The 11,666-nt window shown below is 33.6% G+C and overlaps 1 protein-coding gene across 4 annotated transcripts; it reads right to left on the bottom strand.

Annotated features, from left to right (window-relative positions):
• Window positions 1-22: 22 nt before the first annotated feature.
• On the bottom strand, window positions 23-11,618 carry LOC106672200 (RCC1 and BTB domain-containing protein 1-like). Of its 4 annotated transcripts, none has more exons than XM_014403416.2 (12): window positions 9,882-11,618; window positions 5,885-6,034; window positions 5,284-5,495; window positions 5,064-5,222; window positions 4,870-4,977; window positions 4,664-4,806; window positions 4,432-4,520; window positions 4,026-4,302; window positions 2,321-2,418; window positions 2,134-2,264; window positions 1,400-1,541; window positions 23-1,328 (listed from the first exon to the last, which is right to left on the bottom strand). In XM_014403416.2, exons 1-11 carry the CDS (start codon window positions 9,958-9,960, stop codon window positions 1,401-1,403), a joined length of 1,587 nt encoding a protein of 528 aa, XP_014258902.1. In that variant the 5' UTR covers window positions 9,961-11,618; the 3' UTR covers window positions 23-1,328; window position 1,400. The 4 variants fall into 4 exon arrangements, with proteins under 4 accessions (XP_014258902.1, XP_024084591.1, XP_014258904.1 ...); XM_024228823.1 differs by having other exon boundaries at window positions 23-1,541; window positions 9,882-10,220; window positions 10,312-11,618; XM_014403418.2 differs by lacking the exon at window positions 9,882-11,618 and adding an exon at window positions 7,557-7,709 and having other exon boundaries at window positions 23-1,541.
• Window positions 11,619-11,666: the final 48 nt, after the last annotated feature.

Here is an 11,666-nt window from a genome sequence, read left to right as displayed (position 1 = left end):
ATAAGGGAAATATAAACAAAGCTATATAAAATTGTCCTTTATTAAGACCAAAAATACAAAATAATGTTAGTACATGTATATATATTTGTATATAAAATAACATAAACTTACCATACTTGACCTAATAGTAGCCCCATGCTCAATTTTGTTTACAACCTCACTACTGTACAATAAAATAATATACCTTTGGTTATTTTTTCTGTAAATCTGAATGATTTAGTCTTAAATTTTATAAATACGAGTTTGTACCATTTCTCAATTTTTCAGGCACTTAGCAATTAAAATAGCAAATGAAATTAAGATTTTACATGAAAATATAAGGGAAATAGGAAACTAATTTTTTACCACTTACACAAATGTGATTTTTTCTTGCTCAATTTTTTTTAAATAATTGATTTTTATTTATTTTATTAACAGGCAGATGCCCACAACCAATAAATATACTTGTATTTAAACTATTGGGCTACTATTAATTCAAAAATATGGTATTTCTGCTCTAACAATAGAAATTTTTTTTTTCTTCCAAGGAAAAGGAATGTTAACACTAGTAGAACTTGTAAGAAAATCTAATTTATAAATTGTGGAAGACGTTGTTAAACTAATGAAGAAAAATTAAGGTAATATTAAACATTCAAACCGTATAAACTGATTGGATGTATAATCTAGAATGTAAAGTTTTTGATTTTCCTCCCATCGTTTAAAAATTCTGCAAATAAGCGTATTTTCAAAAATTCATCCATCACCAAAAGTTCCATGTCAATGGTTCCTTCTCTAATTTACTCGAGATGGTGAGAATTGTCAGTCTGTCTTTTAATTTGGCTATGTCCATTTATTTTTGTAATAAAAATTATTATTATATCTCAAATTGGATTATTCCTGATACAGTCCGTCGCTACAGTAAAAAGTTTCATCTTTGTTGACAGTGTTATAAAAAAACCTTTTGAGTCGCTTCAAATTTAATGATTCGACAATTTGTTTAGTTTATTAGAAGCCTTTAGCACTTTAATAAATAAATAAACTACAATAGGTTTATTTGGATAAAATAATAGTCAAATTGTTAGTATTACAATCTTCTTGGGGTAATCAGGCGCTGACTCAAGCAAAATCTAATTTCAGGAATGATTCCACAAACGGGCGTTAAAAAACATCCAATAAAATCTATAATAATGCAGTGATAACAGTGAATGTGAATAAATAAAAGAGATCTCCAACTGTGAAAGTTTGCACTGAATTTCTAAGTTCTAAAAATAACTCAGCCTTCATATCACAGATATTTAGTCTTTAACTAATCACAATGTATGCGTAGGTTATCACAAAGAAAAAACTGGCTGAAAACTAGTAATTAAATTGAAAATTTTCAAGAATATCTAAAAAAAATTTTTTGGTTAGCGAGTACAACCTTATGTTTTGAAGGCGCCTGCTTCGGCAGCACGGGCGATGAAGTTCTTAACAGTGACTTCATCAAGGGACGAAAAGCCTTTTGAAAGGACGACCTGGGTCATATGGATTAAAGCAAAATTAAAGCAAAAGTCCTCCAACTCCTGAAACGCCATGTAATAAAACAAAATAAGTGAAAGAAATTAAGTAAACCAAAGAGAATATAATTTATAGTAGATGATGGGGTTTGGTCTGCGAGTTGGCGAACTCATGTTGAACTGGCACACGGGCACTACTGGGTCTGTCTTCACTCGAGGGTTTTTTGTTTGAGTTATTCAAACGCGTTTTGGCATTACGCCATCTTCAGTAAAAAACTGAAAAAAAAAAAGATGGCGTAATGCCGAAACGCGTTTGAATAACTCAAACAAAAACCCTCGAGTGAAGACAGACCCAGTAGAGCCCGTGTGCCAGTTCAATAGAATATAATTTATTAAAAAATCAGGGAGAAGGCCAGTTTGTAAGAAACAAAAACTTATTTCCATCAAGCTTTCAAAGAATATATCCTTCATCAGCACTTTTTAATTATTATTAATAATTTCAAAGTACTGATGAAAAGATATATTCCTTGAATGTTTGATGGAAATAAGTTCTTGTTTCCTACAAACTGGCCTTCTCCCTGATTTTTTTTTTTTTTTTTTTTTTTAAATAAAAAATATAATATTAAAAGCTTATATCAATTTTATCAAGAGAATATACCTTGGCTTGAAACGTGATGGCATTGCTGTACAGCTCGGCGGCATTTTCGATATCGATCCCCTGTCTGATCACCTCCTCGCACAGCTTTTTCAGAGAATCCTCACAATAGGCGTTCGCGAGGACTAGCAACCCTGAAAGATGTATGCGTTGTACTGGCCGTATTTTAAAATAGAAAACCGTTTCTTACCCAGCGCTTGTTCTTGCAAAAGATCGACTTGATCGGTGTACAAATACTGCAAGAAAGCCTTATACACTGGATACGAAAACTGTGTTATCTCAAGAACGCTGAAAAATAAACACTTGTTTATTTTAAACATCTCTCAGTCCATTCCCGGGCCAGAAACAAATTAACAAAACTGGATATTGTGACCAACAATAAACAATGCTAATGCACACTCAACTAAACCTATTAGAAAAGATAAATGGTGAAGTGAGTGTGTTGTTCAATCTTTTTTCAAAGATTCAACTAAACCTCCTAATAAGCTGGTCATTTGCAATCATTTTGGCCTACCTATTCATACTGTTTTGGTCTGTCTGATGTTGGTGAAAAAAAATCTAATATAGGCAGACCACAACTATTGCAAATGAGCCAAACCAGCCTCTTCATCTTAAAAAAAAAAAAAAAAAAAAAAAAAATGTTCTTTGTAACAGTGATTGAATGTATTATTTAAAAAAGTTAATTAATTAATAATCAATAACAAAATTAATCCAATAAGAAGATAAAGAAAGATACATTATTGGGCATGTGCATATGTTTTTAAGTTTTTTCGGTGGTCAGAAAAGTCAAACTTTCAAAAGAAAAATAAATTTTATTTTTAATCCAAAACAATTTCTAGAAATATCTTTTTTTTTATGTGTAAAAGTCTGATGACAGACGAGATGAAATCTTCCAGTCCAATTTCAGAACGCTTTTATTAAAAAATTCCACACCTTATAAGTATTTGTCTACGGAGCGGTTCAAGTAAAAATTGTAAAGGGCACGATCTGGAGAGTATGGCCTAACCTGGTGATTTTACTCTGAGCGAGTACAGCTGTGTGAGGGTGTCACAGTGAAACCCGACATTGCGTCTGTTAACCAGGACTGGTCTTTCCTTCAACACTCCCCCAAGACACTCTCTTATATATAGTATCGGTTGTGTGGTAACAGTTGTGAATAAATTATTCCTCGAATATCCCACCAAACAGACAATAGAACCTTATGACTATGCAATCCTGCGCTTGACGATGATGGTCCTTTGGTTTTAACACTTTTCTAAAGGACCCCTCTTCTCATCTCCAATGACCAAATAGGAAATAAATCCTTCCGATTTAGTCCTATTTGGGTGTGAAATGCAACAAACCAAGCTATCTTCCTTTCCCGGAATTTCACAACGTAACCCAGATGGGTTTCTTATATCGTAGTGCGATGTACCTGAAATCTCTGATAGCATTGATGCAGTTAATTCGTCTTCATCATCAAATGTCAATAATAAGTTGTCAAACGTGGTAAGCCAAGCAATGCCTCAAATGAACTGCTTACTTGTTAACTGCTTTAACTGCTTGTGTTGTTCATTCTAGACTTACTTTTGGGATCAACCATATCAAGATCCCTTTCTTAACAATCCCTTCCGGAAGGGTTTTTCCTACCCTAGAGATAACAGGGCCAGTAGGTAATAAAGGATCGCATTTTTAAGAGTAAAATAAGAAATTAAAATTAAAAAAAAAAAAAAAAAAAAAAAAAAAAAAAAAAAAAAAAAAAAAAAAAAAAAAAAACCCTTATACACCCAATAATTCTGTTATGAAAGAGAACAACTTTTTTTTTCATATTATGATAATTTTACTGATTTATTTTCAAGATAAGTGTACAACAGGACTTTATTATATAGTTCTAATTAAAAAAAATTAAAACATACTCTTTCTTGTCTTCCTCCCAGTGGTCCTGGAACATAGAGCGGAAGTGTTGGCAGCGGATTTTGAGCACAGCCTTGTGGACATAAATGTCTTTGCCTTCGACGCGTATGGTCAGGTCGCTCGTACCCCTGTCGTCGAAAGCTGCTCGTATGCTATCTTCGACGCCGAAGTCAGAAACGATGGGCACCGGCTGGTAAGTAACAGGCGGGGAGCTATAACTGGCGAAGACCTCGTGCAGGGTTGAGAACGGCGTGAGAATGGGATCAAAAACTGACTGCCCTGGAAAATGACGGCTGTAAAGTTATGCTTTAAAATATAACTTGATAGTATTTCAAAACATATTTAAAAAATAAAATGGATAAACGTCAACTAAAATATTAAATGATGTAGTAATGTACTGTATTGTACCTCTGCATTGCCCCCACATGTAAACCCTGGAAGTTTCTGTTATCGCAGCTGAAATATGTGAATAATGATTCGCAGCAATATCTATGATTCTGGGAAGGAAAAAATGAGCTTTTTAAAACATTATATATAGTCAGAACTTCCTTAAAAAAGAAATTGTGGTGATTTTATATCAATTTTTGTATTATGATCAGTGAGATTAATTTTTCATTGGAAAAATTAGAAAATTAATAACCTTCCGATGTTTTCAGGGATTTGTTCTGGAGTCAATACGTTGTTTTTAGAGTTAGAAGCTAGTTGCCCGTACGTGTTGGCACCCCAGGCATATACTTTTCCCTCGTCGGAGAGAGCAAGGGTATGTGAATTTCCACATACAATCTACAAATTAAAAAAAAAAATGCTTACTGTTTTCAGATATTGTCTACACATAGTGTTTATTACCTTAACAATCACTGTGTTGCTCAACGCCATAATTCGACATGGATTCAACTGGTTCATGGTGTTCCCCAAACCGAGCTGTCCTACGATGTTGAATCCCCAACCATACACCTAAAAAAAATATTCACACTTAAACATAAACATAGTTGTTTGGAATTTTTAATAGATGAAAAACATAGTTAAGTATTTGAATTTACCTCTCCTTTATTAGTAATTGCCATGGTGTGCGATTGGCCGCAGGCGATTCCGACTATGATCTTCCCAGCGATTGTTGACTGAACTTTCTTTGGTAACAATTGATTTTGATTGATGCAAGATATCATCTGCCCGTTTTTGTACTGGCCCCAAGCATATACCTAAAATGACCCATATACATATACAATTATTTGTCTTTTCCTAAGAAGTAATCTGACCTACCTCCCCGTCGTTAGTGAGTACCACAGAGTGGTGAGCCCCGCAGGCGACCTCCATGACGACTTTGTCTGTTAGGCTGCACCCAATAAGATTGGGCGATGCGGAGTGGAGTGTTGTTCCTGTCCCTAGCTCGTAGTTGCCATTATGGCCCCAACTAAACACTTCTCCCGTTGATGTGAATGCAATGGCATGAGGACCGTTGCCAAATGCGAAACCTATATTACAATTTAAAGTAATTATGTTTTGAAATTTTGATATTTAATTCTCACAATTGATTAATATTTTTTTGCTTGAATTAACATATTTGTCTAATTTAAATAGTTTGAATAGTCCAAGAGTGTATTGACAGTGGACAGGGGCTGTCTATAATTTTGTAAAATAATATTACATTTCACTCTCTGGTTAGCCTATCTTTTGCCTGCTTTTGGCCATCATCAATGTTGGTTGTCTCATCCTGCTTATAATAAAGAACCGAAACATGCATAACAGAAAACAGTAAGGATAGAGAGACCAAAACGATTGGCAACAGTCAATGTATATATTCATCTCCCCATTGACCTCAAAACCTCTAAAAAGTACAACAAAAAATATAAAGGGTTTTTACCTTTTATGCCTTTTTTACACAAGAGGTGAACCTTCTGAGGTATCAGTGTGCTCAGCAAATGTCCCAAGCCGAGGCAGCCGCAAGTGTTGGCTCCAATTGCATACACATCGTCATTTTTCATCAATAGAAGTGCTTCATTTCCAGCAGTGCCTTGGGAAAAGAAAAAAAAACAGTTCAATGCATGCATCAATGACAGTTCGACCATATCAGAACAATTTGAACACTTATGCTTAATTTATTTAACACATTTTATACAATGCTTCAATTTATATCAAATGCAAAATTCACTCAACCAAACTGTTAATAATTTCCTTAAAATTGAAAATCAGACAGAAAATAGAATGAAATTTTGTTGATGACCATACTAGGAATTCCCAGTTTCTTCCCCAGGATACTAGTGTCAACGCTATCATATGCCGCAGATATATCTAGAAATAATGATGTCATCAATTTTGAATCTGAGAATGTGTCATAAATGTCAAAGATGAGCTTCGCTTAAGCATGTTGTATGCCTTATGGAATACAAATTGACTTTTTGGAAATTTTCCATTTGTTTTCAACCACCAATTAAGTCTGTTCTTCATTAAACTTTTGTATGTTTTTAGTACAAATCTGGGAGGTAGGACGAAATACTTCTGGTGAGTTTAGGTCTCTATTTGCTTTACGAAATGGTATCATGAGAGATGCTTTCCAGCTTTTAGGGATTTCTGCTTTGCTTGTCCAGATATTATATATATCTATATCAATATAATATATATATATATTTGTAGCAGCCTTATTTTCCCTGACCTTGGTAGATTGGATAGCATTGAATAATGGATTTGGTTGGCTTCTAGAGTTGTTTACATCTTTGAGGGCTTTGTTAAGTTCTGTGATGTTAAATTTTTTTTGTGAGAGTTGCGTTTGTAAAGGATTTTTTTAATGTCAGGTCTGGGCACAGATTTTATAAATAAATGGTTCTGTCCATTTACAGATTGTAATTGCGATATTGGATGAGGGGATATTTTTCAGGGCTCTAAATTTTTCCCAAACTGATAGGAGATGATCAATTCAGAGTTTTACAGTAGGCATGATTTGAATTTTGACAATGCATTTTTCCTTTCAGTTACCTTGTGACTATGTTATGCTGTCCACCAACTTTTGGTTAATCTATTATTGTTTTTGATTTGTTGTTTTTGTAAGTTGGTATAGTTTTCACATTCTTTTGTCAAGGCTTGTTCAAATACTGTGTAATATATTTCAGAAGGTTCCAATTAAAAATAGTTAAATATTATTTTATTTGTTTAGAGAAATTGTAATCACATGTTTCCATTTACAATAAGATATGATTTTTTTTACTTCATTAACTTGGGAAAATTAAACTCAATTATTATTTTTGGCTCTGCATTGAGCTTTTTGAGCATTGTTTTTGTGCTTTGATATTTTGAAAAACATGATTCTCAAAGTTGGAAAAGCTAAAGTATGGCTAATAACAATTAAATTTCCTCAAATCCTGTTAGTAAATGGAATCTCCACCAAACTTATTTTTTTAATTAAATTTTAATAGTCCGATGGTTTTCTTCAAACAGATGTTGAACACAAGTACCTTTTTAAAAACCTTGCCTTTAATTTGTAATGAGTAAATAAAAACTTATTGTTATGTATTATGAAAACTTTGTATTGTGATACAGACCTTTATTATTAAATTGATAGCAAATACAGATTTACAGTATTTTTTCCAGATTAAACAAACTGTGTTTATCTAAATAATCAGATAATCAAATTATTATGATAACTTATTTAACTTATCTCAGTTTTCTGGAAGGCGAGCATTATCAATAGTCACGGAACAAAATTTGAATTGAATCAATATGGAATAATTAAATTACACTACTAATTTCAATTGTTTTAATATGTGGTAATTAAAAAAAAAAAAAAAACAACTGGGCTCTTGAAAACATAAGTTTTTCTGTCTATCCAACCCAATTTTCTTTTAATAATATATTTTTTATTTATTTAGAATTTATTTAGACTAATCACCACACAATATATTTTTTATTGTATTCTTGGCCTCAAAAGGCCAAAAATGGATCGATGTTCTGGCCTTACTAAAATTATTATTAAAGCAGTCACTTTTATCTTTTAGATGTTGTTATAGATGATATACCTATTGTATTTTAAATTACATATATAATTTTTGTATGGAAGTATAGAATATTTACAACCCTCTCAGATTCTCATCGTAACTGAAAAGAAGCCTATCAATAATGATAGACGAATTTGAAGGTCACTGACAACCTAATCCATTGTTCTTAATGATCCTTCTTGTATTCCTGTTCGTATAAAACGTCAGCCTATGTGTTAACCTGGCATGACCTATTATAAGTTGAGTTAATGTACCCAGTTTAAGTGAAAGCTAATTATTAACTTATTGACACTGTAAGTTAAAGACCAAGTTTAATTACGGCCCTCCTTTTTCTTTTTGATTTCCAACATAGTTAATCAATATAAAAGGTATACTGTTGTAAAAGAAAACTGTATGGTGTAAAAAGTGAAATCAATCATCTATCAGTTTCCTTGGTAATTTTTTAATTAATTTGTTTCTTCTCTCTTGTATATTGAGCTTTTACGTTAAATTCAGACTGCCACATCCATGTTGGTTTTGTCTGTTTGCTCCCTCTCAGCTTTCTACAGCAGTACCAAAACAACAAATTAATGAAAAAGTTACATATTTAAAGGAATGTATGCTCTCTCTCTCTCTTATATATTGAGCTTTTATGTTAATTTTAGATTTCATATCCATGCTAGTCTGTTTGCCCCTTCCTGCATCAATACAAAAATAAATAAATGAATAAAAAAAGAATAAAAGCTGGTTATCTGGTGGGATTTTTGCTGTCTCTTGCTTATTGAGCTTTTACCATAATTTCATTTTCAGACTGTCATTCCATGCTGGGTTTGTCTGTTTGCTCCCCCCAGCTTTCTACAGAAGTACCAGAACAACAAATTAATGAAAAAGTTACATATTATGCTCTCTCACCTTGCCAGCAGAGAGAGTTTATATATATATNTCTCTCTCTCTCTCTCTCTCTCTCTCTCTCTCTCTCTCTCTCTCTCTTGTATATTGAGCTTTCACCTTAATTTCAGACTGCCATATCCATGCTGGTTTGGTCTTTTTGCAAACCCCCAATTTACCAGCAGTACCAAAACAACAATTAACTAGTAAATCTAGGTATCTAGTGGGGTATATGCTCTTCCTTGCATATTGAGCAAGGAGACTGCTTATACATGCCGGTTTGGTCGTTTTGCAACTCCCAGCAGTACCAAAATAACAATTAACTAGAAAAGCTGGGCATCTGGTGGAATTCGTATTTTTTCTTGCATACTGAGCTTTCGCTTTCCAGTTTTTTAATCTAATTATTAGTGCATTACTATTTATGTAAAAACTAAATTCAGAGTCAGAACCTGTCTTAGAAGTTTCAATTTTTGGCTTGATATTTTTAGTATGAAAAAATTTATTGTTTATTTGTAAATAAAACGTTAACTTATATATAACTTATATCTATCAAGGTTAATCTTTATTGTACTGTTTTTTTTTTAATTGCATGCAGAATTTAAGAAATCGTAGTGTTGTAAATAACTTTGTATTTATGAGATAACAGTAAGCTTTGCATGTCAATTGACGTAACGTCAATAAAATAAATAAATACTGATAGTATTTACAGCTCTAAACTAACTTAATTATGGGTACAATAATAAAAAAAATTAATAAAAAAAAAAAAAAGCAATTTGGCTGAATCTGTTAGTGATTGTTTTGCGTTAATCACCCTTCGGAATGGAATTCTTCAAGGAAAGTTGGGAAATTTTTTTGTAATTTAAAAGCAAGAGGAAAGTTGTTAAATTAATATTGAAATTATTTGCAGAGGAAATGGATTTAATATAAAAATAAAGACGGGATGTCAGATAAAGCAGTTCGTAAATACGTCGGAGAATGTTCAAGTATTCCTAAGAGGACACTCACCAAACACGGAGACAAGCTTCACTTCAGAGATAAAGTCGCTTTCCAGAAGGGGAAAAATGTTCCACTTCCGCAAGTCCATTCTGACAGGGCTAAAACTTTATATTGTTAAATACTTCTGGCGTAGAGAGCCGTTTCCTCTGGGCCGTCGAGGAAACAGAATCGACAAAGGAGGACGACGGCCAACGACCAAGACGACAACGAGGTGCCTCTGACGGCTCTGTCCTCTGACACCAGTTTGTTGTCATGCAGAAGGAAAACACGAAGAAGGCGCATGCGCTCGTTGAGACTGCGTCGTCGGACCTCGGACGTGCGCCCCGTCTCGCTTCGCTACACTACCAACTACCAACGAAACCGCATCACGCATGAGATTTCCACTGAGGTCATCCGGGTGATGACCTGAGGTTGGTCGTTCCCGGGAACTCTCACTTACCTAGTCGTTTATCACACTCTTTTGGTCAGACGCGTGAAGGCCATTCTCTATTATCAGACAGACCAAAATGTTAAGAAATGACCAAGCTATTGGTGGATTCGATAGTCTGTGGATGGACACAGGTTGAACTAATCCCTTTCGTTTGACTCGCTGTTTTGGCCCTGTTTGCACTCTGCCATCTTCTCCCATAAATACCAAAACAAATTAACAAGAAAAAGCTTGGTATCTGGTCTCTCTCTTGCATATTGATTTTTTACCTTAATTTTGGACTGCTTATGTATGTTGTTTTCACCTTGACAGCTTCCCCCAACACCAAAACAAAAGCTCACTATATTGAGCTTTTACATTAACTTTGGACTGCCTAGTCATGCAGGTTTGTCTTTTTGTACCCTCTTTTTTCCACAGTAGTACCAAACAATAATAAAAAGTATGTACCTAGTGGAATATATTCTCTATGTATATAGAGATTTGACTTTAACTTTGGAGTGCCTATCCATCCCAGCAATATTAAAACAAATGAACAAGAAAAGCTGGGTATATATGGTGGGATATGTGCTCTTCCTTACATATTGAGCTTTTAAAATTTGGACAGCCTATCCATGCCAGTTTGGTTTATTTCCTCACTCCTAGCTTCCCACAGCAGTGCCAAAACAATAAATTAACAAGAAAAACTGGGCATGTGGTGGAATGGGTTCTCCCTTGCTTTTGGAGCTTTTCAATTAAGGACTGCTAGAAATAGTTCAAACATTTGTTGTAGATGTCTCTGAGAGAAGGCAAATACAATTAACAAAGAACAAATTAAATGAGTATGTAGTTACTTTTTCATCGAGGTGTTGGATAACCAAAAGAGCAGATATAGAACGAAATGAATTTTTAACAACCAAGCATTTTACTTCCTAAATTCCTACATTTTAAAAGGAAATTGTAGCACTACATATTTGATGGGGGGGGGAGGGGAGAACTGAGTCTCCAAGCTACCATCATAATGTATAAAGATGCTTGTAAAGATTTGTAATGACATTGATTTGACTATCCTCAAGATAATGGTCACAATAAAACAATAAATAAAAAATTACTCTCCTCACTAAGCTCTGGTTCATCAGTACTTCAAGTATCTGATTGGCCAATTTGTAAAATTGCTTATGGCTGTCTGGACAAGTAGGTCTAATATTTTTACATTTGACTCAAATGTATCCATGATAAAGAAAACCTCATTCTAAAGAAGAATAAAAGAACTCGTGATATTCAAGTGGCATCCACATATCTTTATGTTAAAGTTGTAGAGAAGAGGCAGAAAATATTTAGATTAAATAATATTATTGATCTTGAAATTTAATCGCCTCCTTCATCCTTAT

Source organism: Cimex lectularius, unplaced genomic scaffold (genome assembly GCF_000648675.2).
Source record: "Cimex lectularius strain Harlan isolate CLEC.00 unplaced genomic scaffold, Clec_2.1 scaffold17, whole genome shotgun sequence".
Lineage (NCBI taxonomy): Eukaryota > Metazoa > Arthropoda > Insecta > Hemiptera > Cimicidae > Cimex > Cimex lectularius.
Note: the sequence above shows the minus strand (reverse complement) of the source record. Positions and strands in the feature narration are given on the sequence as shown.